Source organism: Eurosta solidaginis, chromosome 3 (genome assembly GCF_040869045.1).
Source record: "Eurosta solidaginis isolate ZX-2024a chromosome 3, ASM4086904v1, whole genome shotgun sequence".
In the NCBI taxonomy this organism is placed as follows: Eukaryota; Metazoa; Arthropoda; class Insecta; order Diptera; family Tephritidae; genus Eurosta; species Eurosta solidaginis.
In genome coordinates, this window is record NC_090321.1 from 274,855,290 (window position 1) to 274,882,228 (window position 26,939).

A 26,939-nucleotide genomic window follows, 5' to 3' on the forward strand; every position below is an offset into this window, starting at 1 on the left:
AAAACCTAATGGATCATACGTCTACACGACTCCTTCAAAGTTTTACTGAAGAAAAGTTGAAATCACTGCCAAAAGAGCTAGCATTGTTAACTAAGTGGGGATGTGATGGATCATCAGGACAAAGCGCATATAATCAAAGAATAAATGTAGACGATGAAACAATTACCGGTAGTAATATGTTTATGGCTTCTATTGTTCCATTACAACTAAAAGATGAAGCTTCAGAATATTGGAAAAATCCACGTCCGTCATCAACTATATTGTGCCGCCCGATATTATTTAAATACGAGAAGGAGTCTTCGGAACTCATAAAAGCTACAGTGAGTGATATAAAAAATCAAATTGCCAAATTTGAACCAACAATAATTGAAATTGAAGAGGGGAATTTCATTACAATAAAGCATGATTTTCTTCTAACAATGGTCGATGGAAAAGTTTTGAACTTAATAACAAATACGACATCTACAATGAAATGTCCAATTTGTAAGAAGAGCCAAAAGGACTTTGAAAATCTTGATGATTCAATAACTGACGAAATAAATTATGAGTATGGAATATCTCCTTTGCATGCTAGGATAAGATGTATGGAATTTGTTTTGAAGCTGCCTTATACACTACCACAACAAAGAGAAGTTTTCGACGACAATACAACATGTAAGGAGAAACAAAACAGGAAAAAAAAATAATTCAGGATGCATTCTGTAAAGGGATTGGCCTTAGAGTTGACTGTCCAAAGTATGGATACGGAAATACAAATGATGGTAACTCCTCAACAAGATACGCTGAAGTGACTGCTCGCATAACAGGAGTTGATAGAGATATTGTGAAAAGATTGGGAGTAATTATAAATATTTTAAACTGCCATGAATCAGTTAATGGACCCAAATTTGGAGAATATGCATCTAAAACTACAGAATTGCTGCATCAAAAGTATCCTGATAAGAAACTTACACCAACGGCACATAAAATTTTAGCACATGGAAAAGATTTAATAGAGTACCAGTGCTTAACATTAGGAGAATTGTCTGAAGAAGCTCAAGAATCTAAGAACAATGACTACAAAAGATATAGGTGAATGAACACCTGCAAAGTATCACGAGTTAGACAAAACGAAGACCTATTCAACATGTTAGCTATCTCTTCTGATCCAGTCATATCATCTATGAGGTATGTAAGAACACAAAAAGATCTTACTGATGCGTATAGCTCAGAAATGGTTGCTTTGTTAGATATGTGTTCCAGTGACGATGACTATGTTAAGATAAAATAAGTTTCTCATTTCTTATCACAACAATGAAAAAGAGATTTACTAATAAATTTTGTTACTTTATTGAAAAATAAGATATCTATGTAGAAGTTAATTTTTTATTTCAAATAAAAGAATTAATTAATTTAGTAATTTATAAATATATACTTTTCGTTATTGCATTTCTTCAAAGTTTATCAAGTTTATTTTAAAGCTTATGCCTTCAAACGAGTATTAACTTTTTATAGAAATCAATACGTCTATCGAGTTTGGTACAAATTGGTAAAGCCGTTAATAAGATCAAACTTTTTAGCATAAATGGGCAGTGCCACTCCAAAACTTTCCAAAATTTGTTGGCTGTTTAATCTTTAGCTCAAATAAAATTTCTTTGAACCACTTTCAATAACTTTTAGTTATTAATAAAATACATATTTGGTTTGTAAATAAAAAAAAAAAAATGTAAACGGACATTTGAGTTTTATAAGAGTATTGCCATTTAAAAGAAACAATACGTCTATCGTATTTGGTAGTTATTGATTACGTGACATTCTGAGCTTTCACACAATAAAACCTCAAATAATTAGCTTTCATTTGCATTTTAAATTTTTAAAATATCTTCATTGGTTCAAATGTTGATTTTTGCAAAGAAAAAACTCAAAAGGCGCCACTGTGCGACGTCGCGATCCTGGTTCTAACCCGGAAAATCCCAGTGGACTTAATGGCAAGCGAAATGGCCGATGTGTATAACACTAATATCGAGCGACCATCTGAAGAAGATAAGAAAAGAACAAAAACGGTGGGAGGCCTCGAGTAAAAGGCGTTGGATCTTCACGCTAGTTTAGAATGTAGCTCAGTGGAATGAGCGGAAGCACGGCGAACTGAACTACCATCTCACGCAAATACGAAGTGGACACGGCGGTTTCAAAGAATATTTATTTAAGCGTAGGATAGAGAAAGAGCCTCTGTGCCCAATGTGTACCACGGAGTTGGAAAATGCAGAGCACGTCATGTTCCACTGCCCCCATTTCCACGAAGAAAGACTCGCCTTAAATAGAGTTTTTGGGAAGGACCTACCACGAGAAATTTAGTATCACAAATGTGCAATAGGAAAGAGTGCTGAACTACAGTGAGCAAAATGGCATTTATAGTCATAACACGCCTGATGGGATGGATGCTGAGAGGGATCGTGGAGGAATGCGCCGGCAAAGCAGTGGCGATTAAATCGACACTCAGAGCAAATAGCGGGAACCTGGAAGGAGGGACAACAGTAGGTGTTAAAAAAAATGAGAAATATGGAACGCCACCCTGAAGTAATGTGAAAGTGGTACGGGGGTGGGCGACGGTTCCAAAACGGGGCTGTTTTGTAGTCTACGGACACACGGTTGCTGCGACGGGAGCAATTATGGTGCATTAGGCATTTTTCAGCCCTCCCGCAAAAAAAAGAATTGATGATGCATCTCAACCGCCTCCGTCGTTTCCAACAGAACAGAGGCATCTTTGCAAGTTCGTCTGCCTTCTCGTTGCTCTCGATGTTTCTGTGTCCAGGTACCTATATACCGAATTATGTTCGCGAAGTTAGCTGCGGCTTCAAGCGGCCTCTTGCAGCTGTTGATGGCCTTAGGGTAAGTGGTGGGAAAGTTAAGCGCTATCTGAACAAGTGCTCACCTCTCGCGCCATTGCACTGAATCCTCCGACAATAGCGTATACTCCGTTTCTATACACAGTACCTCTGCTTGAAAGATTCTAAAAAAAAATCGTGTAAGCGGGCTGACCAATTTAAGATGTTCACAAAATACACCCGCTCCCACACCGTAGTCCATTTCGGAATCGTACGTGCACCTTGTCACCCCTCTCTTGAAGGGAACTCCGCCATAATACTAACAACTTATTTTACACAAGTTTTCTTAGACGAAATCGTCCCTCAACAGCGGTTTGCCAAACACTCCGAATGATTTTCTGTTACTCACACTTGAAAACTAGTTGCTTCAGCTTCAAAAAAACTATAACTTCAATTTAAAAAAATACATTGCAATATGTCTTGTTACAAAGAGTAATTAATATCTGTAAGCTATCTCACATAACTGCAGTCGAATTCGAACATCATATTTTACCATGTATTTGTTCTTTTTTTCACCCCTTCATCTTGCCCGCAGCTGGTAACAAGCAATTACCCTCGAGCCTCATTCGCTAACATGTTAATGCTACCCAACAAATCCCAACGCTCGTTTGTCCGGCCACAAAATGTCGCACAGAGCTCGCGCTCAGCTAGCGGGCATTACATCGGCTCTAAAGTGAGAGAGCACAAAAGTGCTATCAGCACACAAATCCGTCATGTGCCGCCTGAGTTTTGGACAAGTTGTTGATGTTTGAAGCTGATGATTGGGCAACGAATCTGCTCAACTAAGGAAACGCTATTCTGTCGATGCCAGTGACAAGTATAATTCTGCCAATGTTTACTGCGGCTGTTGATGCTGTTGTTACTTTGGCTTGAGTTTGTGGCAAAAATCAACAAGTCGGTCAATCAGTTACTATACAGGCACATACATACTTACAAATAGATATGTATATCTACATTACGGACCCAGAGGTTTGCATTGCACTATTTCGCTTTCAGTGCTATCAGGCGCCATTCATGTGGCAATAAATCAATGATGAGGTCAAGTGACAGTGCAAAAAGCAAAAGTAAAGGCTGAGTTCATATATAAGTACATAGGTACATATTTGCAATGTTATATATGATCAAAAATTATTCAAATATCATACCCCAAGATGATTAAAAACGTTCAAATTTAAAAGCATTTTCTGTTCGAAAATTAACGTATTGTCGGGAGAAAAATGTACCATAAATGTGATTATTTTTGAGCAATCATTTATGATTCATATTTCGAAAGGTTTTTTGTTCATATTTGATATCGTTATAAAATTGGGCTTTAATTGTTTTATAGTAATATTTGAATGCTTTTCACAGTAATTTTCTGATCATATTCGTGAACATATTTCAATCATTTTGGTTGAGATTTTTGAATAATTTTTGGAATGCGATTATCATACATTTATTCTTCATATCCCATACAAAATAATATACTACATAGTAATCTTATTTCATCAGGGGAAGAACGCATGCGGAAGTGAGCTATTGAACAAAAGGTAATTCGCAAACAAACTAGACCAATATATACCTGCGACTACAACAGCCAGCATCAGCTTTGATCGTCAACATCTTAAAATACGATATGGTAGGGGATGTTGAACCCATATCCAGGTACATATGTCAAGAGAGTTTCAATTACCTGGGGTTCAAATAGCTCACAACTTTTGTATTGTCTAATGGTATAATTTGTATTTTCTGGGAAGCCGATGGTGGAGAAATGGTTGGGGACATCTTTTGTTAGGAGCAGTATATGTATACATTATTTCTTGTCTTGAAGAATAAAATTTTAATATATTGTTTCTGAACTTCATGATTGAAAAAATGTGTGTGTGTGAAAAAATAAGGTCTTCAATCAACAGTAAAATTTTAACAAGTATAAAATTCATTATTCAGTCAACAAAGATTGTCAGAAAAGATTCAGAAAGCTGAATGAAAAATGATTAAAATTTTTGATCACCTAAAGTAAACACATTTGATTCAAATATGATTCCAAAATGTGACTGACGAATTATATTCAGTTTTTGATCATCAAAAGTATTCATATTTGATTATTTCGTTTGTTCAATTGTATGATAACTCATTATTTAGTCAGAAAAAGTAATCAAATTGTATTGATATGTAGGGAAATTCAAAATTGAATCACCTAAATGCTGAGTGGGGAACGAGCACTTGGATATGATACAAAAATTTACAAAAACAAATTTACTATGAAAAAAATATAAAAAATGTGACAGCACTGAAAAAAAAATTGTATAACAAAAACTTTTCATATACTTGGTGTGTACGAATTTTGGAATTAATAGCGAGTAATAGAAATGTCCTTTAATAAAAAATGGGAGCATGAGTTCGAAAAAAATTTCGAAATACCAGTTGAAACGACATTTCTTCACGTGTCACCAAAACTTTTTTGAAATGGTCAAAGGGGATAAAGAAAGGCTAGAAAAGGTAAAAGCCTTAAAAGAAGAATTTCTTAAGTATGATGCGAAAAGAATACTTGATGTTTTTGAAGACGAAGGTCCTCCAAATCATGTCGGAATTTTATAGACCAAAGGTAATTATTATAGGTGCGCACTGAAAGCGTTGTACACGACAAGCTTACATATAACAATAAGTTTGAAGCCCTTTTCCGATGGACCTTAAATAAAGGAAATGTGCCAGGAGATACTTTCATGTTTTGGAGTAAATGGAAGGGCAATGGGAAGCGAAGTAAACAGGGTAAAACTATCCCGATCAACAGTAACACGTCGAATTGAAAATTTGCACCAACATTTAAATAATAAATTGAGAGGGAAACTGGATGCATTCAATTTCTCTGTATCTGTAGCAGATACTAGCCAGCTCTTGATAGGTACTTATCAATGAAAGTTTGGCAAAAATGTATATTTTAAACCACAAAGAAAAAATCACCATCGGAAAAATCTGATATACTTCAGAAAATTTTACCCAGCTAATATATTTTTACTAACATCTCACTTATCAATGCTTAGGAATACGCATATTGATGATGAGTTTGAAATTAGCGAGGAGATATTAGATATCATGCCACTTTTGGAAAATACCTGAGGAATAGATATATTCAACGCTATTTATAAAAAGTTCAAAGAGAATCTTGCTTTAGCAAAACTATCTGCTTTATGTACAGACGGAGCACCAGCCATGGTTAGTAAGAATAATGGTCTTCTTGGTCAACTAATCAAAAGTACCTGCATATCACTGCATAATCCACCAAGAAAACTTATGCGTTCAAAGGAAGCATGCCACTAAAACTATGGATGTGGTAGTACAAATTTTAAAAAATATAAGAGGAGATAATAACGCACTTACACATAGAAAATTTAAGAAATTTCTAGACGAATGCGAATGTCAATATGGTAATTTGGTAATGTTTACACAAGTAAGGTGGCTGAGCAGAGGAAAATGCTTATAACGATTTTTTGAAATAAGAAATGAAATATTAGATTTCGTTATATTAAATTTAAAAGACCCGGACTTAATAGAAGCTATATCTTCAGAAAATTTTAAGTTTGATTTAGCATTTTTAGCAGATACTACCAACCACTTAAACATTTTAAACTTATCGTTACGAGGAAAAAATAAAACTATATTTGAGATGGCCGATTTTATAAGTGAATTTATATATAAAATTTACATATTTTTGGCCGACCTACAAAAAAGAAAAATTGTTCCATTTAGCTTGTTTAAGGACAAATTTGAATGAGTATGAAAATATAGACTTTGATTTTAGTTACATGAAAAGCAGCTTAGAAAGCTTGAAAATAAGTTTTCAGAGCCGAATCAAAGATTTCGACAGAATTAAACAAATTTTACCAATTTTTTACAGTCCCATGACTTTACAGTCCATGTTTCAGATGGAATTGTGCAATTTACAAACTGATTTATTCCTTAAGGAAACAAAATTACAAGGCATTGATTTTTGGAAAAGTACGAGCAAAGACAAGTATCCGATTTTAAGAAATGAAATATTAAAATACTTGTTTATGTTTAGTAGTACATATGTATGTGAGAAAGCATTTTCCAGCCTTAAATTAATCAAAACGAATCTAAGAAACTCCGTGACCCAAGCCCATTTAGAAGCCGTTATACAATTATCCACATATAGTGCAACAATATATATTGAAGATGTTATCAAAATATTCAAATAAAGTTGTGACAGTCAACATAATTATATTAACTATATGGGGTATTTCATCCCATTTCGACCAATTTTGAACCCGACCCCTTTAGAATTGGCTGAAAGTTTTTCTTCTTTTTCTAGCTTACGAAAGACGTTTTTCAGAATTTTTTCATCCAACTCAAAAAAGGTATGAATTTCTAAAAAAACACCGTGCTATAACTTTTTCAAAAATTGACCGTTTGGGATCTGTTTTTTTTAAAAAATTTGTTTTTAAATGTACTTTTCGGAAAAAATACAAAAAATTTTTTTTAAGTTTTTTTTTAATTTTTCAGTTTTTCGAGATTTTTCGAATTTCGCCATTTTTTTTTTTTCTTAAAAAACTTCAATCAATTCTGCAATCATCCCCACTAATCCCGGAGTGGGCCGATTTTTTTTTTTATATATTTTTTATTTAATTGAAAAAAAAAATTCAAAAATAAAAATTTTTGTTTATCAATTTTAATTATATAACAAAAAAATGTAAGAAAATGATTTTTAAGTATTCTTTTCTTTATATGTTATGGTAATCTACGATTAAAATAACCAGGATTAATGACTGACACAGTAAACATGTAAGTTTTCTAAAAGAATGTAACATATATAAAGAAAAGAATACTTAAAAATCATTTTCATACATTTTTTTGTTATATAAATAAAATTGATAAAAAAAAAATTTTATTTTTGAAAATTTTTTTTTCAATTAAATAAAAAAAAATATAAAAAAAAATCGGCCAACTCCAGGATTAGTGGGGATGATTGCAGAATTGATTGAAGTTTTTTATAAGAAAAAAATGGCGAAATTCGAAAAATCTCGAAAAACTGAAAAATTAAAAAAAAAACTTGAAAAATTTTTTTGTATTTTTTTCCGAAAAGTACATTTAAAAACTAATTAAAAAAAAAAAAAAGATCCCAAACGGTCAATTTTTGAAAAAGTTATAGCATTTTGAAAACAAAAACGGTGTTTTTTTAAAAATTCATAACTTTTTTTGAGTTGGATGAAAAAATTTTAAAAAATTGTGAAAAACGTCTTTCGTAAGCTAGAAAAAGAAGAAAAACTTTCAGCCAATTCTAAAGGGGTCGGGTTCAAAATTGGTCGAAATGGGATGGAATACCCCATATACATTATGAACTTGTTACTGCGTTTATTCCATTTAACTTAATACCTGTTCTATGTTTGTTGTATTATTATATGTAGATCTATACGTACATAAAATTACTTGAACTGTATTACAATATTATTTACAAAAAAATAATTCCATTTAAAAAAAAATATTTTAGTTTTACTCAGTGCACTTATAATTTTTGTAGTTGTGTTAGTATTTGCACTTCAATACAAAAATTTTTGAGCAGCCCAGCTAATAATGAATTCCCGCTGTCTATGTTACTCATACGGCGCGATACACCATATGCTACAACAACGTAGAATAGATCAACAGTGTTGGGCTGCTACAGAATGGTTTAGGAGCGAAAGTAAAAACACAAATAAAAAGAATATAAAATTTTTGTTTGATTACTTAGTTCAAGTACTTCTAAAAGACTATATCTAGTTTTACTCTGTACTATGTTGGTAAATAAATAAATTTAAATTGAAATTGAAAAAAAATTTAAGCATTTCCTTTATTTAATGGACTAAATCAGGGAAAAATTTGTCCATGTATAAAAAAGACATACTCTTGCTGAGGGTAGACCATCAATTAAAATTTTACAAATTCGAACGTTATTTCTAAATATCTCGATCCGTGCACCACTTATCGAATTTTTTCTCCCCTTTTATGTATTGTTACCGACTTCCCAACTAAGTATGAAGATTGTGGCTCAATGGGAAGTATCTTGAAAATTAATCGCGATATTGCCACCGTTTCGTGCGATTTTTATACATTTCATGAAAATGAAATGGTATATAACCTTGTCCTTAAAGGAAAATAGATAGACTTACCAATAAGCATACCGAAACAATCAGGATGAAGAGCTGAGTTGATTTAGCCATTTTCGTATGTCCGTCTGTCTGTTTGTATGCAAACTAGTCCCTTTTTGAGACATCTTGATAAAATTTGGTGAGCGGGTATATTTAGATGTCCGATTAGACATTGGTCGGAACCGGTCGATCGGCCCACTATAGAATATATCCCCCATACAACCGATTTTTCAGAAAAGAGAATTTTTGTCATATCTTCCTCAATTTATCAGATTGAAGCTTCAAACTTCAACATATATTCGTATATTGCACATTTTTTGTCTGAAAAAATTGTATAGATCGGTGGTATATATAATATATATCCCATACAACCGATTGTTCAATAAGAAACTTTTCGTAATTTCTGCCCCTTTTTAACGCCTAGAAGCTTCAAAATTTAATCAAATACTAGCGTTTACGTCATATATTGTTGAAATAAGTGATTCATTGTAATAGCTTTTTTATGCAGACCACAAAAAACGTGAAACTTTGCATCCTAACACAAACTACCTAACTATTTTTTATTTTATATATGTATATCTTAAAAAACGGTTAGGTATGTACATCTGTTCACTATATATTTCACATCTATACATCCGATTATTTGGATATTACGAATGGGATAAGATTATTGTTTAGCCCCATTCATGAAAGGTATGAAGTTTTCGGCACAGCCGAACACAGTCCAGTCCTTACTTGTTCTAAATGTATTATGTTTTACAGTCATCGGCCTCTGAATTCGGTTTGAAATTTCAAGTCTCTAGCTCATCGAGAAGTTACTTAAAAGTCGGTTTCAAATTTCCAAATTCTCCTCTAATTATTTCGATACGTGCGCCACCTAACGGAATTTTTCCAACTTTTGTTAATTTGTCACGGTGTCTTAACCCATCTGTAAATGTTCAGATTTGTAGCTCAATAAGAAGTTACTTAAAAATCGATTGTAAGATTCCCTCTGTTCCGTACGATTTTTTTAAAGATCACAATCCGTGCGCCCCTTAGCGAAACTTTTTGTTATGCGTTGAGGCTTTGTATATGACGTTTAATTCAATTCAGACTTAACATTTAAGTTTGGCAAAGACTGACAGATTTCGATCGTTTCGGTGGGCGGTCGACTCCCATTCACACTTTGTTTTCATTCACCCGGCCTCAGTTTCAGGCAGATTCAGGTTTTGAATTTGATGACGTCTGCAATACCACTTTGGATTTGAATTTCGAGTGCAGGTCCAGGCTCGGTTTTTTCACCGTTGTAGATCCAGATTCATATCCGGATTGATCTGATATCGGTTGAAATTCGATTCCCATTTCGGTCCCGGTTTTGGGTTTGGCCAATTTCCAGTTTAATTTCTATTTCTGATTGGGCCGTATTTATACTAACTTTCATAATTCTGTACAGAAAACTGAAATTATGTTAAACATTTTAATTATCATAATTTGTAAAATGTCAAACAAGGTAAAATGCAAAAGAACGTGCAAATAGATATCAAACTAGTAAATGGCTCAAGCCAGCTTGACTGCGCCAAGAAAAATCAAAAAAGTTTAAAAATATAAATATTTAAAAGTTGTAAACGTAAGTACGTCTTAGTGATAATTTTCATGTTGCCAGAAGAACTTTAAAACAATGCAAAACACGCAACGTTTTTTTTATTTTTGAATAAATAAAATGTTTTGAAGTAAAATACTACGCAAAAGGATTAACTGGACTTGAGACATGTCACGCTTACCTAGGTGTAACTACTTGAAAGGGCAAACAAATTGACGTGAACTTTCAAAAATGTTAGGCTTTTCATGCTCTTCCAAAAGTTGGTCATTCACTAAGTATGTATATATTTCGAGGTGACACGCTCGTTAACTTAGAATGCAGCACAAAAACAACAGGAAATGCAAATTGCACTCAAAATATTTGTTACCAATTTTTAAGGAGCTGCACAGTGGTATGCACTGAATCAGTCTAGCCCACAAATGCTACTTTGGACTGAGAAGCAAATAAAAAGTAATACCAAATCTGTTGTGCGGTTCGGAAGGCGTCGGGGCAAGGTTGTACGGGTCTTAGCCTGAACAAGAATTAGCTGAAGGATTTATATTGCTTCCTTTCACCAAAAAATGTTCCCACTGTCCTGTGAGACATAGGACGCGGCAGATTTGATCTGCCCTTGCGCTTTCAATTGGCTCAGCTATCGTGAAACACATATGAATTCATTAGCTTGCCAGCCAACGATCAAATTCGACAATTAGGTTATGCTAAGTCGAACTGGCTGGTTCGAGAGGACCTCATGTTGACTGAATGAGTCCATAGTCCTACCTGAGGTTTTTTTAACGATCAAACTGAAAAATCTATCAAAAACCTATGTTATAGAATAACGTCATCCTCTTGACAAATACTATAAGCTATCTAGGACCACTATGCCTCTTGCCACTTGCTGCTTCTAGATCTTGTTGTAGGACCTACACATGATATCCACACTTTACAGTCCCGCGCTTGGTTCCGGCTGTTGTTTATACTTATTCTTCTGCTACTACCTTCGCCTGAAAAATACTAAAGTGATCTGGCAGCTTGTACATAGAATGTGTTGATTTTCGAATCAAACTTCTATACCGCAGACTCCACTCCTTTCATTAAATTCTAACCATCGGTGTACACATGTATCGCCTCGTCTGCCATTTTGGGCATCCTTGCTATTATCAAAAACGCCTATTTTGGCTTAGCGCGAAGCGCAGATACGGAATCAGGCAGTCTGTTCGTAATGTAATTGATGACGATATATTACCATGGCCATATCGCCTGCGATCAAGCAGTCACTGACCCTCGTTGAAGTTTGTAATGCTATGTTGTGCATACAGTGCAGCTGTCGGGGTTGGTTTCAAGACTCCCATTTAGATAGCCTGCACACCCTCTTAAATTTTTTAAGGCACCTTTCTTTGGGTCCACCAAACAAGGACTCCATAGTATAGGATTGCCTTAACAATCGCTGTAATTATTCAACGAGAGAGATAGTCATCACGTCACCCCGGCATACTTTTAAGTAACCTACAGTGCCTTCGAGACCTTCACACACTCATTATACGCTGAGTTGTGAACTTACTGTCTTGAATGATTCCAACATATTTGTTAGAAGGTTTCTCGTGTAGAATTACACCTACTAGCTTAGGTCTAAACCAATTCGGGAGCTTATACCTCCTAGAAAACAATACTTTATCCGTCTTCTCCGCGTTAGCGCTTAACCCAGCATTAGATGTAACATTACGTATATGCCGAAGCGCCTGATCCCAAATCAACAATTGTTTGAAGGAAATTTCCACTTCGAACAGCCTGAGCAGGCGGCAGTAAAGGCGATATTTCCCTGTCCAATGCCATTCGTCTGTCCAACGATTTCGGGGCCTCATGACCTCAATACCCCCATGACCGGTTTAGAGACATTTTTGAAAGCCCCGGCAACTTCTGCCTTTGGTATGCGCATCCTGTGTTTTTGAGAAACATTTTCCATACATATTGGCAATTAAATACAAATCTATCAGCCTCTAAGTGTTTCGAATGGAAATGGCGTTAAACTAATGGATCTCTAGTCTTTGGGATACAAAGGGATGATACGAGCTGTTATCGAGGAGTTGGGTACATGATGCATTTGTTGTTGTTATTGTTGTAGCGATAAAAGCACTCCACGAAGGTTTTGGGAAGTGTTATCGATGTTTATGGTCCTTAGATGGACATAGATCCAATACGCTCTTGTAATAAGCAACATTAAGGTACAAGCCCGATCATCTCAATAACGATTTCATATAACCACATCCCACTTCCATGGTATCGCCAGAACCTCGGCTGCTAAAGAAACAGGACTCGCCACGGGTAGGTGAGATTGACAATTGGGCTGTAGAAACTAAAATTTCGCTACACAGCCCCTTTGAACTATTTGGTTATTTTATTGGCCTCCTACGATAGGCATACCTGCCGCTGAAGTAGAATACATGATTCAGTCTTAAGCACCGTAGTCAGATGTAAGTGTTCCCTGGGCTATATTTCCCCTAGCCAATACTTTCCTTAACATATTTCCAAGAGAGCCTTTTCGTCCCCTCGATTTCACGCTTGTAGATCCGCAATAGATCCCTGTACTCGTCCCTACACGCTTCACTTTCACATTTCTTTTATCTATACTCAGCGCCCTGCTCCACCATGACGGCTTTGGTCTTCCTCTGACGAATGAGCTGAAATAATAAAATTTTCTAAAAAGACACATTCAGCGTTACCCGGAGCTTAGATTTTCTTACGAATTTTTTTAAAATTTGTTGTTCTTTTTTTAATCATTATAGCAAGAACTTTCCGGATTTCTTTCAAATTCTTTCACTGCCAAGAACACTGTACTTGTTCTTTATCTTTTATGTAACTTCTTTTTTAAATAGTTGCTCCCCACTTTGCACATTTCCTTTGAATTGCTTTTAAAGCTTCAAAGCATAAACTCAACTGGCAATTGCTACCAAACTTTTTGTTTCTTTGATTTTATTTTCTTACAAACTTTATGCACAGCAAACTCTTTACAAACTGAACTTGCAAACACACAAAAAAGTGATAAGATAAATAATGTGAAATATTTGAGGAAAATGTGTCGAAATAAAGTTATGCACATTGTAACAACTGTTCATGAGACAATATATTCCATGAAAAATTCTTCATCAGAAGATTGAAGGCCGATTCAATGCCGAGATTTCTGCTCACGAATGTAGTTTTAAACTTTTCAAAATCGTGACTTGGTTACATTACTTGGATTGAATGTTCCCACCCCTGAAAGCTTCAAAAGAATTCAAGAGATATTTTACACGTATAATCCTGTTTAACAGCTCTTGATTCAAGCAGTGTTAGAAGCTTTAACCAAAATGTAGAGCTTTTCAGAACAGCAAGCTCTAAGCTCATGTGATTTAGTATAAGCTTTCAAGCTACTAATTTAAGTAAAGAACGTACCATTTTCATTTGCATAAAGGCCCTAAGCAACAAATTTGAAATTTTACAGCAGCAAAAAACCTTTTTTTTTCAGCCCCTTCTTGCGGACATGGCTCTTGTTACATTTCATGAAAGCTAAATGGTATATTGTCGACGACTTTGGCAGACCTCATATTTTTGTTGGAGCTAGCAGGTTTTATATTTCGTAATTTTTAGCGGTTCTGAATACTGAAACATGTTTTTTTTTAACAACCATGTGCAGAAATCTTACCGCATCCTAAGTCCTTTGAGCAGAAGAGGTAGATCCGCCAACAAGTGTATATAATAATCAGCGTGGCGAGCTGTTGATTTAGCCTTGTCCCTCTGCTTGTTTGAACACAAACTCATCTCTCAATTTTTGAGATATCTTGTCTTGTATTTTGAAAAACCCATACCATAATATATGGTCCTTGTTTGGTGGACAGCCACACCAAAAAGGTACATGTACCAAATAACTTGAGGGGGTTTATCAATAATTAGCATAACGAGAGCCATAAGAACTACACCAACATAAACATGCACGCCAACTGCAACAAGTCTTAAGGCCTCGGGGCAGTTTGAGTTCAGGCCATATGACCATAGTATAGCGCCATCCAATATCGGGCAACCGGATTATATGGGCCTATGCCTGAGCTTCGAAAGAGATCTTGGGGCCACAATTGATCAGAAGAATTGGTGCCAAGGTGTAGAAATGGCAGACCATACTAAACACGTGTATACCTATGGTTCTCAATTAACGGAAGTAGTAGCTAATGGAAGTGGGAAATAGATCCCACAGGCTGCCTGCAGCGGAAGTTCTGGAAAAAGCGTGCTTAAGCCACAGTCAGGCGGCGATAAAAGCAATTATCTCACACAATATTTCATCAAAAAGTGTTCTGGAATGCAAAGAAGTATTGGAAATACTTCGCTCCAGCGAAGAAAGAAAGTGACGAAAATGCTGATGAGCTGGCAAAGGAGGGTGCAGAACTCGCCAAGTAGACGGTAGACGTTCCAGTCCGTTCGGAAAAAAATATGATGAAAAATAAATAATCGAACAAAAAATATTAGGTTAAGTTAGTTTGAAGTGGTTGGTCAATAAAGACGACACATATACTGAATGGTGTCTATAGTGCTACCAGAATTTGTTTGAAGATCAAACGGAAGAACCCCAGTTAGGCGCCAGGACTTATGTAATAGATTAAATCCGTTCTCCTTGCAAATATTAGAAGCTTTCTAGGCCATTATTTAATTGCTGCCTCGAGATCTGGCAACTCTGCGCCCTAATAGCTGGAGCGTTGGGCTTGTATATAAGAAAGGTGTTTGGTCGCATTTGATAAGCAAATCTCGTAGAGTTTACTGCTGACAATAAAAATTTTTTGCATGTTTTTTGAGCACGGACGATACCTGGATCAATGAATTTAGTCCCAATTTTGTATGACAATTGCGACGTAATGGCCGCTGTTGCGAATTCTTAGAAGAAAAAAATCTTAATCATACCCCTTTATTCTAAGTACCTTCTTGAACCGGTAGATGGCAACCACAACATGAGGCTATTATACACTCAGACCAGGGTGAACTTCCGTTTGGTAGTGAGCTAACGTGAGAAGGTTACAACCTAGTTAGGCCACTTCACCATAACCGTCTTAAATAGGCAGAAGGTTTATATATGTCCTTTAGCCGAGACTGAAACATATCCCAAATATCTCGAACAGCAGCAATTTTATCGAAAGAAAGTCTCTCTTGTCATGTGCGAAAAACGTCGAATCGTAAAAATCGCAGTAACTGCTGGAAACGCTTCCAAGACATTGTTGCTCGGTAAATTGGACGATTGTCAGGCTTCCAAAAAGCAACGATTTTCCCATGATTTACAGGTATTATTGTATTAGCAAACCAATAAAAGCATACATCTCTGTTGAATTTGTGTTCCTCTATGGTCGGCAACCAGAAACAGGATCGAAAAAATCTACGGCTTTGCGATTTGTGGAGCGTACAATAAATAATATCAATTATATCGAAACTGATTATTTGCTGAAAAGCATCTACTGGATTCAGAATATCTTGAGCATATCGGCTGGGTATTCACTGTTTTTCACGTACGATATCTGCTATTCTTGACTGAGTCACTGGGCTGCATCGAGTACTCCAAGCACGTCCATTCTTACCATATAGCTGATCGGCATGAGTTTCTATTGCAGATATATTACCTTTTTCTTCTTGGGTGTCATCCTCTTCCACCTCTGAGAAATGTATCACTTCAATATAATCGCAATCGTCACACTCAGAAAACACTTCCTCAATATCTTGAGGCACATCTTCACTGAAAACTTCCATTTTTTACTATACCGGCGGTAGCAATTACTGAATTATAAGAAGAAGAAAAGTCACATTTCGGGGAATCCCCGTTCAAGTTTAAATTTAAAACGGCCAGTATTTGTACAGATTTCCTTTATTTTGTATTGAATATTCATTGGGGTCATGTTGACCCCAAGCGACAGCGAACGTGATTTCACGCACGGGACCGACAAACGGTTAGTGGCTAGCTGGGGACCTTCATTGGCAGCGTGTGATCACCATAAGGTGCGGCTGCAAGTGGGCGTCTATCTTGAATCAAGCGACTCGCTACATAAACGTTCAAGTAAAACTTTCATTCCCCCTTCTGCAAACCTTTGGCACTGCTTATCGGGAGCTCGGATGCATTAGACTTAGTACTTTAGTCTTAGATCTGAAATGGTCTCACATGAATTGCTATAGAGAGTTTAACATCTCTTATAATCTGCCTTACAGAACACTTCAAGCTATCATATTACCGCTAACTTTGAAGATAGTATGCCTTCAGCAACAAACTTTCTTATTTGTAAGAGTTAAAAGCTGGGAAGATTAAAATAATGGGATTTTTTTACTCTCAGATATTGTTCCTCATTGCCTCCACAGCCATCTGCATATCAAATACCATAAATGATGCATATGATGCAGCAAATGATGTCAACAACAAAAATATTTACTACGCCGCGCGGCAACGACTCAGCCAACAACAGCAACTACAACGAAAACAACACGACGATCAGCAAGGATTCGAAACAATCAATTATGATGGCAATTTTAGAGCAACAAAATCTTATAATTCAAATGACAACAACAATGACAATGACAATAACCCCAAGTACAAAAAATACTTCCAACAACAAAACTTACAGAATTCACTCGTAAGAGTGGAGGATGATAAATCAAAAGCTATTGCAAAGCATAAATCAGTCCTAAACCTTCAGCGCCCACAACAGGAATATAGGACAAGCGAAGTGCATAGCAAAATTCATTCGGATTTGACTGAAATATTCGCTGGCTTTCAAGAAGGGAAACGTTCTTTTGATGACGGTGTATGCGATAAATGTGGTAAAGCAGAACTGCGTAATCCTTCCAAAGACTTTGAGCCCACACAGGAACACAAGTAAGACATTTACTTTCTGTTTTTAATTAGTTCTCAAATTTATTCATTTCTTCATTAATAGCAGCGCAGAAAATCCGAATCAAGTAAATTTAATTCGTCGTTCTCCACCAAGCATATTGCACGGTATTTCTGCGGCATCCAAAGATGCTGAAGAGCTTGACATGGACTTACCTTATGGCATACAAAATGTACGCAAGCGCCACTCGCGACATGGCCTGGATTTTACTAGATCGGTATGTAACGTGAAGAAATGTGGCTACCATGAAACAACTTAATACCTTTTTTGGTCTGCTATTCATGCCAGAGGAACTCCAAAAATTTCATAATTACCATTATTTGTAACCTCATCATCATAGCCAACCCCTTCTGGTTCAATTTTACCCATTTCAGTAACAGTTGCACGAAATATTATGATGACACCAAACCCAGATGGTTTTAATCCTAAAAAATCGAGGTCAGGTACTCACAGACTTGCGTATATCGCACAAAAGACGAGCTCAATGCCTTAATTTCCGTTTAGATGTCCGCATAGGTGTCGAATTGTCTAACAAAGTAGCACTAGATAACATCATCATTATAGCAACAGGTCTCGGCCCGTCCATCGATGAGCTATACTATAAAATCAACGACTTTGCCCCTACTCTTTCCATTTTTTTTAAATTGGCATTACGCTACCGACAGTCTTACATCTGGAAATACTGCGTGTAAGAGAAAGGTAAGACATTTTTTATGTTAAGCTTAACATAGTAACAAATGTCATATCTATCAAAAATATTAAAACATTAGTGCATTAGTGCAGTGGGGTGACTGCTAAATATTGAAATTAAGTTATAATTTTTTTAAAACGTACATATGATTTTTAGCCTAATTACAAGATGCTACTATTGGAAAAGCTAAAAGTAAGTGAAAGAAATAATGGTGTATGTACATATATAAAATAAAGTAAAGAAAATTACTACTATTATTTTCTTTTGGTCTCTGTTAAGCTGCTTATTGAATAGTTCGTAGCTTAACTTCGATTTCATTATATGAGAAACTCGGAAGAAAGGATTTCACACATTTTGCAAATTGTAGAATCTTCCTCATGGCACGAATTTCGGAGGGTAGTATGTTGAAGGGTTTCCTGGATACAATTGTATAAAACTTTGTTGAATGTGTGGTTCTGGAAGGAGGTACAATAACTGTAGGATGAAAGATTATCCTAAGGTTATAAGTTTCCGCCCTCATACTATGCAGATAACCACACCTAATGAAAAAGATTTTTAAAACTTTAAAATAATAAAGGTCTCTTATTGGAAGAATCTCTAGACCTCTAAAAAGCTCTATTGAGGGATGCAGTCGATTTACATTAGATATTCTACGAATAACCAATTTTTTTAAACTAGGATAGACTGAATTTTGTTGAAGGATGCTTTATTGCTAACAATGAGCTTGTGTTTAGCGAACCACGTTCTTAAAATATGCACATCATGATCAAGTCGAACGTATTTGATGAGCCATCAGCTATCGCTAGATCATCTGCAAATGCAGTGGCCTTCCCCAAGAATGGCATATCGAAAATTGAATTTACGTAAACCAGAAATAAAATAGAACCGAGGACAGAACCTTGTGGAACGCCAACTGTAATTGGTTTAGAGCTAATGAGGGTTCCGCAAACTTTAACGCGTTGTACTCTTCCAGTAAGATACGATTTGAACCACTCATGTATAGATCCTCGAAAGCCGGTATGATATATATCTTAGTGCTGACAAGAGGTTTCAGGACCAACCAACTTTCTTGGTTTTCCCCAACATCCACGTCGTTATAAAATTTGCATATTGTGGCGAATGTCGACATCACTAGGCTAGTTAATAATCACGCAACAACAAAAACATGAAGCAGCCACTCTTATGTACAAGGCAACAAAGAGATACCTCACACACACAGATGTAGTCATCAGCCGAAGTTCTTACTTACACATACACACGCATATATGTAGCTCAATTACCAAGCAGGAAATACAGCAGTTCTGGAAGGCGAAACGTCTATACTTTAGTATAAATACATATGCGAATGAAGCAATGGAGAGTATGAAAACAGCGCAAGCTGAGTATTCAGTAATCAGTTTGATTTAACGCACGCAATCAGTTTGATTTGTCACGCTATCAGTTGCGAAGTGAAGTATAATTGTACTACTCCCAAAGTAGGCTAATAAAGAACATTTTGAAATACAGAGTATTGGAGTGATTTATTCAACAGTTTAGCGATTCGAACGTTAACAGAAGATTTCTAATAAACGGAATTTCCAAAAATTCGTTACAATATTAATAACACAATTCGACTAGCGTACGTGAGGTTGCCAATTGGCTTTGGAGCTCTTGCGTTCAACAACCCCTTCATTCCCACAAAGTCGGAATCAAATTTGTGGACGTTAAATCGTATATTTTGGCCAGAAAACAGGACAAAACAAACAAAAAATTTACGAGCAGATTTCGGAATGCTTTCCGAGCCGAATGTAGGTCTCTCTGATAATACTGAGATTCTTGTATCGTCAGTCCAATTATAAAATTACATACATATGTAACAATGAACGAAAATAATTTAATTTGAAAAAGTCACGCTAAATAAAACCAGTTTATGTTTTATATTTCATCCACAGATTATCTATCAGTCTCTGTGTCCCACCAAACGTACGTCAATACCGTTGGAAACATCGCGCTATGAATACCGCCCCAACCAATACATCGAGGTCACATGTGCACATCAAAAGAATTCGAACACCTACGATCTTAGTCCAAATAGGGTAAATATGAACAAAGAACTCATGAATTCTTATCATGCTCTAATGCACATATATTATTTTTTTCCTATTTTTAATTTAATAATCTGTAGGTTTGTTCCGAAGCGGGTTTCTCTTGCATCCAATTGAATCGGACCATACATCTTATTCGACGTAATAAGTTAGCAATCAGTGAATGTTGGGAATTGGAAATTCGTATCGTGCCGTCGGGCTGCGAATGTATGTGGCCGAAACATGATCATGGGGATATAACGGTTTATCATCGTTTACAGAAACGTTTTGGCGGTTATGCCAATGAACAAGCAAATTCTGATTATGAAGAAGGTGAGGGCTACCGGCAGATTCGACCACAACAAAACGAACCTTACGATGTAAATGGTTTGACTCGCAATGAAAATGCTGATGGCGTGGGTTTTGAAGTGTTCGAATATCCCAATTAATTTAAATTCATATATAGATTTTTTCGGGCTTTCTCTTCATTTTACAACGCTGGCAAACTTCTACAGACAATGGTGATAACGAATGTGGTACAAAAAATAAAAATAAATATATTTTGGTAACAGTATTTTGCAAATTGGTCTTGAATACCGGAGATCATTTAGATCATAAGTTTAATGCATTTTTTTTGAAAACAAAACTGAGCTGCAAGTGCAATTTACTATGCAAGAACTAATACTAACTATAGAACATTGAAATAATAAAGATAATTGAAAATTTGTGTACTGATTTTATTATTAGATCGATGAATATTTGGAGGAGTAGCATAGGTAAGTGGTCTTAATCAAACCTGTCGTTGGCAGTAAATAGCGGATCATTGAGCGATAATCGCTAATAACCGCCATACAGGAAAGGGCAAAGCTGAAGGATGTAAGGTCATGGGCTGTGGCCATTTGAACCAGCGCTCAGTTCGCAGCCGATGTCTTGGCTTTATGGTAAGAAATCAACTTAACCGCCGAGTACTTTCCGTGCTCCACATAGAGACGAGATTTTTTCAATATACATAACGTTTTCGGCAAGAATAAGGAGTCCTATGGGAGACTAAAAGAGACATTGGATGACTTAAACGCAATGGTGGGCAATGAAGGCCTCTTTGGTCCAATGTAACATTTAAGACACTGCTCTTAGGACCACTCTGCTTACGGGCACGAAAGCGCACGTTATATTGGAGCATGAGGCGAAGCTGGAAAATCGACGATGTGATTGCGTGGAGCATTAGACGGTGGCTCATAAAATAAATAAAAATAAATAAATGTAAGGCGCAATAACCTCCGAAGAGATCTAAGGCCGATCTTCTCTTCCAATTTGCGTCGTGCTCTTGATTTTCCCTACAAATTGGCCGGACGGGACCTACATGTTTTATGCCGACTCCGAACTTCATCTGCAAGGAAGATGAGTTTTCACTGAGAGCTTTTCATGGCAGAAATACAGCCGGAGCGCTTGCCAATCACTGCCGAGGGGCGACCCCGCTTAGACAAATTTTCTTCTAATTGAAAAACCTTATTTCTAAAAGTTTGATGTTGCTTTGCCCGGGGTGTGAACTTGGGGCGGTGTGGTAGGCGGAGCACGCTACCATCACACCACGGTGGCCATCATAAAATAACGCCCGAAAATTCTACTAGGAAATCCGGCGGAATGATTATGACAACTGCAGGACTGATTATGGCAACTGACTTTAATAATGTACTTAAGTTGTGGAGGAATCACTTCTCATTGCCAGCTAGACGAACACGATACACTAATCGCTGATGAAGAAAAACACGGTAGAATGGCAATATCCTGGCCACAGGCCCAGGCCCACATATCGATGAGCTTTGCAACAGAATAAACGGCTACCTCCCTGATCTCTCCCGTTTTTTTCGCCTCGCGAAACCTGGCATTATCACCGACTAAATCCTCCGCGACCTTATTTACAACATGGACGTTCCAAATGTCGACCATTTTGAACATCCACGTCGATGGCACTACGCTACCGACTGTCCTACACCCCGAAATCTTGGGTGTGACGTTTGATCAGGATCTACATTTTGGTGAGCATGCAATCTCTTGCTGGCTCATTGATGAGCCAACACGGCGCAGGGGCTTAAGGAATCATCTCCGTAAGCATTATGAGGAAATACGGCACCTGAGAACTCAGCCGTATGAAGCCAAAAAACACAAGCAGGTCCTCAGTGAACCCCACAAACAGGCGTCGGACTTTTATGCCAGAAAACACCCTACTGGAGCATCTAGAAGTGCGAAAAGAATAAAGGGCACTCTAGATGGGGCCCACATATGAGCTATTAGGATGCCTGTTACCGCCACGTACCAGATCTATATGCGACAAAGGTCCATCGATAACACCGCCCTCGAGAAGTGCCTTTATCCCTTCACCAACACCTTACAGGGCCTTTGAGCTCCTATGCCGTCGTTTGATACTTCTTGCTGTTCAGCATTTATGTTAATCGTTGGCAGTGTGTTATATAAATCATGGAGCGTGACAATTTGGTAATGAAACATGAAACTTTAAAGCGGCATATTGGCAAAGTAAAACATGAGCAGTTCCGGTACGTCGGCTTAGCTTCTTCGGAAAACTATTTCTATTTTTCGACACTAGCTATTGAACTATTAAGAAGTCTGATCTGAGTAAGACAGGGCATTGTACAATTTAACAAAAATTTATAATGAGTTTATTTATTAAAAACTGTACAAACATACATAAGTCAGGTTTTTTTCACTTACTTTCTAAATTATAATTTTGAAAATAGCATTATCAACTTTTCACTACCCTCACAGAACTAGTTAAAAGTAGATGCAAAGCAATGTAAAGCCTTCTAGGTACTTGAACAGTCAAAAAATTTAAAATTTATAAGTAATTTAGAATGTATCGTCGTCCGGATGTATGAATATCGTATGGATATGTATATTGGGGAACGACTTTCATTAAATTGCGCCTAAAATCATGCAACGATTTATGATTCTGATTTTACCAAGTATTATCAGTGAAGGTGTAAACACCTACAAAACTGTGCCTTGTGTGTGAAAAATTATTATTTAGGTAACAAGGTATTTATGACATTGTCTGCAAACAAATAATTTTATGGCTGCTTGCAGATTTTTGGGTGAGCCTTCCAGAGTGCTGCAGTGCTGAGGATTTATATAATATGATAGGTCATACATTTATGATACAAAACCCGACAACCTTGTAACAGTTATATTAAACCTGGATCCCCAAAAGTTTCTTCTATGATTTTGTGTAGTTACGTCTCTGTCACTGCGATTTCCAGAAGCTATGGAGAACATCTACAGACGTATTTTGGAATAACAGAACAAAAACCAAATTTAGGGTATAATAATTATACACTCGGACGATATTGATGCTCAATACCTTGTATACCATTCTTCATATTAATAAATAACCCGAGTCATTGCGAAATCAAAAGTCGTGTGTAAGGTTAAAAGTAGTAGCCAATTGTTGTCCTTAATAAATTAGTTGTAATCACTAGACATTTTCCAACTTTATTCTTAAATTCGTTAGTTGTTAGAGGTTTCTTAGAGGTGTTTCCTTGATTTGCTCCACAATTTCCAAAACCTTTGTGCTTAAATTCTCAAATACTGCATCTTTCGTTTGACTAGCGTCGATTATATGCCAAAAATCTTTTTGCGACTCAGAAATATGATCAAATACGTTCGCTACTTTTAACTGCATGTCTTTGACTTCATATCTAAAAAGAGAGCATAGTAATAATTTTTCTTTATCTTTAACCATTTACTTTTTTTACTTCGTTGGCCGGCATTTACAACAAGCCCAAAAACGTTGGGAGTGGTATCGAAAGAAGCGTTTTTACTTCGGTGCAAATAATAGGTTTAGAGGTTTGTTTCTGCAGTTACAATCTCCTGTAATCGTAAATGCACACTTACTATGACTGCCTAAGCAGAAAGGCATAAAAACACTGTGAGTAGCGTATTCGGTGTTAACCCAGCCATGGTTATTTCTTTACTAGCTTTACCCGTCGTACGTTGTAACGCCCGAGATCGAATGAATGTTGCGTTATTTTTTCTGTTTTGTTTGTTGATTTATTTTATTATTAATTTATGGAATTTAATTTTGTACGCATATTTGGTGAAACTTTCTGTTAAAACATTTTATTCTTGCATCTTATTGTAATGCATGTGGGTGCATAATAGTTTTGGTTTATTCGTTCGGTGCAAAGATAAACAAATTTTTTTGGTGTTCCAACTCTAGAGCAAGCAACATATAGGCCATGGGAAAAGCACAAACTCTCTAAATTTAAGCCTGCAACAGCAAGCGATTGTCCTTGTGCTTTGTTAATTGTAGTTGCAAAAGCAAGGCGTACAGGAAACTGTAAGCGCTTAAAATTGAATGGCAAATCTGCAGGAATCATTGAGATTCGTGGTATGAGCACATCTTCACCTTTGATTTTGCCGCTGATGATAGTTGCTTCGGTTACATTCGGCCTTAACTTCTAAATGCAAAATCTGGTTCCATTGCATAATTTTGGTGGGTTTAAATTCCGAAGAAGCATGATTGGTGAGCTAATGTTCAAAGTTGATATATGCGCAGGCATCCCTTTTGGTTCTAAGAAGTTTAGAAATTCATTTGGATAATTCACAATTTTATCTTCATCTGTAACTGTGTCGATCGATTTATATTTCGTCACTTCACCAGGAAATTGGTTTCAATGCGATCATTGATTTTGTTAACATGATCATTTTTGGGAGCTAATTTAAAATTCTTAATTCTGAAATATGAAATATGAAAAACTTTCGTCTTGATCGAAGGAACCTAGAGCCAAAATTTGGCGATGATTGAAGTATGGCAAACACGTTTTCATAGGGAACACACACACAGAATTTCATATTTATAGAAGATGTAGATAGACTGAAGCTAAACAATTTTTTTAACGGCGGTAGATTACTAAACATCCAAAAGGCATAACAGCCAAACTCAACAATGCAGTCACACTTTAGGTGTTAAAATAACTTAAGTTTGTACGGCAGCCATACGTCACATAACTCCTTACCAATTTCCTTTATCCTACCATTACGACATCCAGATATATGCAGTATAATATATTCCATTTGTATGGGAGGTGCCACGCTCCTTTTTTCCCAATTCCATATTTTCTTGGAGGTGTTCGGGATTGACCTCATATAACTCCTTACTGAATTTCAATGTTCTGGCATGTATACCTTCAAAGTTATGCAGTACAAAATATTCCATTTCGCTTTTTCTTGGTGGTGTTAGAGATTGACCTCATATAACTCCTTACTGAATTTCAATGTTCTGGCGTGTATACCTTCAAAGTTATGCAGTACCAAAGATTCCATCTATATCAGAGGTGCCAATCCCTTTTATATATCGAAATTATTTTTAGCCTAAAACCTTCCCGTTGATCGAAGAAACCTATAACCAAAATGTGGTGATGATTGAAGTGTGGGATATACGTTTCCATAGCGAATACACACACACACACAATTTGATTTTTATATACATATAGATTGGACGAACAGTGACGGTCAATGCACAAACAGAATTTTTAATATTCACTCTAGAATTGACACCGATGTTTGAAACGCGTTTTACGAAACATTTCCCAAAATTTTTGGTCATATTTTGGCAGTCGGTTGTCAAAGTATTGAGAACGACATGTACCTTTCGCCGCCAAAATTACCACGATTCATCAAGTGCTCAAATGGCGCCTTAAGATAGAAAACTGCATCCGGCCGTATGAGACCTCTTTCGGGTGCCATGCACCAATCAAAGTCTAAACCTTAAATAGGTATAGAAGAAAATCAGGATGATTTTATACAATGACAATAAATTATATTACCTTTAGCGACGCTATATGCTACACCGGAATACGAATATCTATCGACTACTAGCGTTGTTCCACTATTTAATAAATCTTCCATTTCCTTTTTGTACTCCCATCGATTAGCAGTGAATAGAAGATGTATCACTTCATCGCTTAGGTCTTTGCAATTTTTCAAGTATGCATTTATTGAGCTACCAATGTCGGAATTTCGATTGGGGAAAACCATGTGTTTAGCTGACACACCGTGAGTACATAAAAAGTCGTCTGTAGATTATGTGAATTACTTTTAGTAAACTTTTTATTCTAATTAAAACCTACATAATAAACGTGTTTGTGAAGACTTCCCACTACGGTCACAGCCCTCCAAGACTATGAGTGCTCCACGCTGAATTGATGTCATGATTTATAGGATAAGTATTTTATGTAAAAAGAAAACTGTATTTTTTGAATTCAGCAACTATTTATATTTAATGGTATTAACTTATTTTAGATGAGAGCAAACAGGACACATGAAATGTATTGCCGGTAAAATTAAGGATGGAAGCTATTCATAGAATTTATAAAATGTCGATAGTATTAGTGAAGATCGATTTATTCCATCGATATAGTAAACTTTGCCAATTTCATTTAAAAAGGCGAATTCATTACAGGTGATGTTATCCCATCCGCTGATTGCTTCTTCTTGATAATTTTCCATACAAAGCCTTGTACAACAAATTGTCAGTTAATCAAAATCTATGAAAATTTTCTTTTGACTTGACGTTCTTCTGCACGGCGAATTGGTTGAATTCGCTTTGCCACCACCTTGTATGGATTCGCCTTGATTTAAAAATGCAAAATGCCATTACCCAAGGCGAATTCAGTACCAGGTGTTGTTATCCCAACAGCTGACTGCTTCTTCTTGCTAATTTTGCATAAAAGCGTTGTAC

At 36.3% G+C, this 26,939-nt stretch overlaps 2 protein-coding genes across 4 annotated transcripts in view; one reads left to right on the plus strand and one right to left on the minus strand.

Moving 5' to 3' along the window:
- LOC137247178 (uncharacterized) overlaps window positions 1–20,848 on the plus strand; it is a 219,569-nt gene extending 198,721 nt beyond the window's left edge. The window contains exons 2-5 of one of the 2 annotated variants that reach the window (XM_067778275.1): window positions 16,877–17,415; window positions 17,477–17,648; window positions 20,054–20,197; window positions 20,287–20,848. In XM_067778275.1, the coding sequence (XP_067634376.1) occupies window positions 16,877–17,415; window positions 17,477–17,648; window positions 20,054–20,197; window positions 20,287–20,634 (1,203 nt within the window). In that variant the 3' untranslated portion in view covers window positions 20,635–20,848. The remainder of the gene's footprint in view (window positions 1–16,876; window positions 17,416–17,476; window positions 17,649–20,053; window positions 20,198–20,286) is intronic. The other variant, XM_067778276.1, reaches the window with a different exon arrangement.
- A 1,981-nt stretch (window positions 20,849–22,829) lies between these two features.
- On the minus strand, window positions 22,830–26,546 carry LOC137247179 (uncharacterized). 2 transcript variants are annotated; one of them, XR_010951787.1, is made up of 5 exons: window positions 26,329–26,546; window positions 26,026–26,274; window positions 25,848–25,965; window positions 23,559–23,895; window positions 22,830–23,473 (listed from the first exon to the last, which is right to left on the minus strand). XR_010951787.1 is itself a non-coding variant. In XM_067778277.1 (4 exons), exons 1-4 carry the CDS (start codon window positions 26,408–26,410, stop codon window positions 23,712–23,714), a joined length of 633 nt encoding a protein of 210 aa, XP_067634378.1. In that variant the 5' UTR covers window positions 26,411–26,546; the 3' UTR covers window positions 22,830–23,711. The 2 variants fall into 2 exon arrangements, 1 of the variants encoding a protein (XP_067634378.1); XM_067778277.1 differs by having other exon boundaries at window positions 22,830–23,895.
- Window positions 26,547–26,939: the final 393 nt, after the last annotated feature.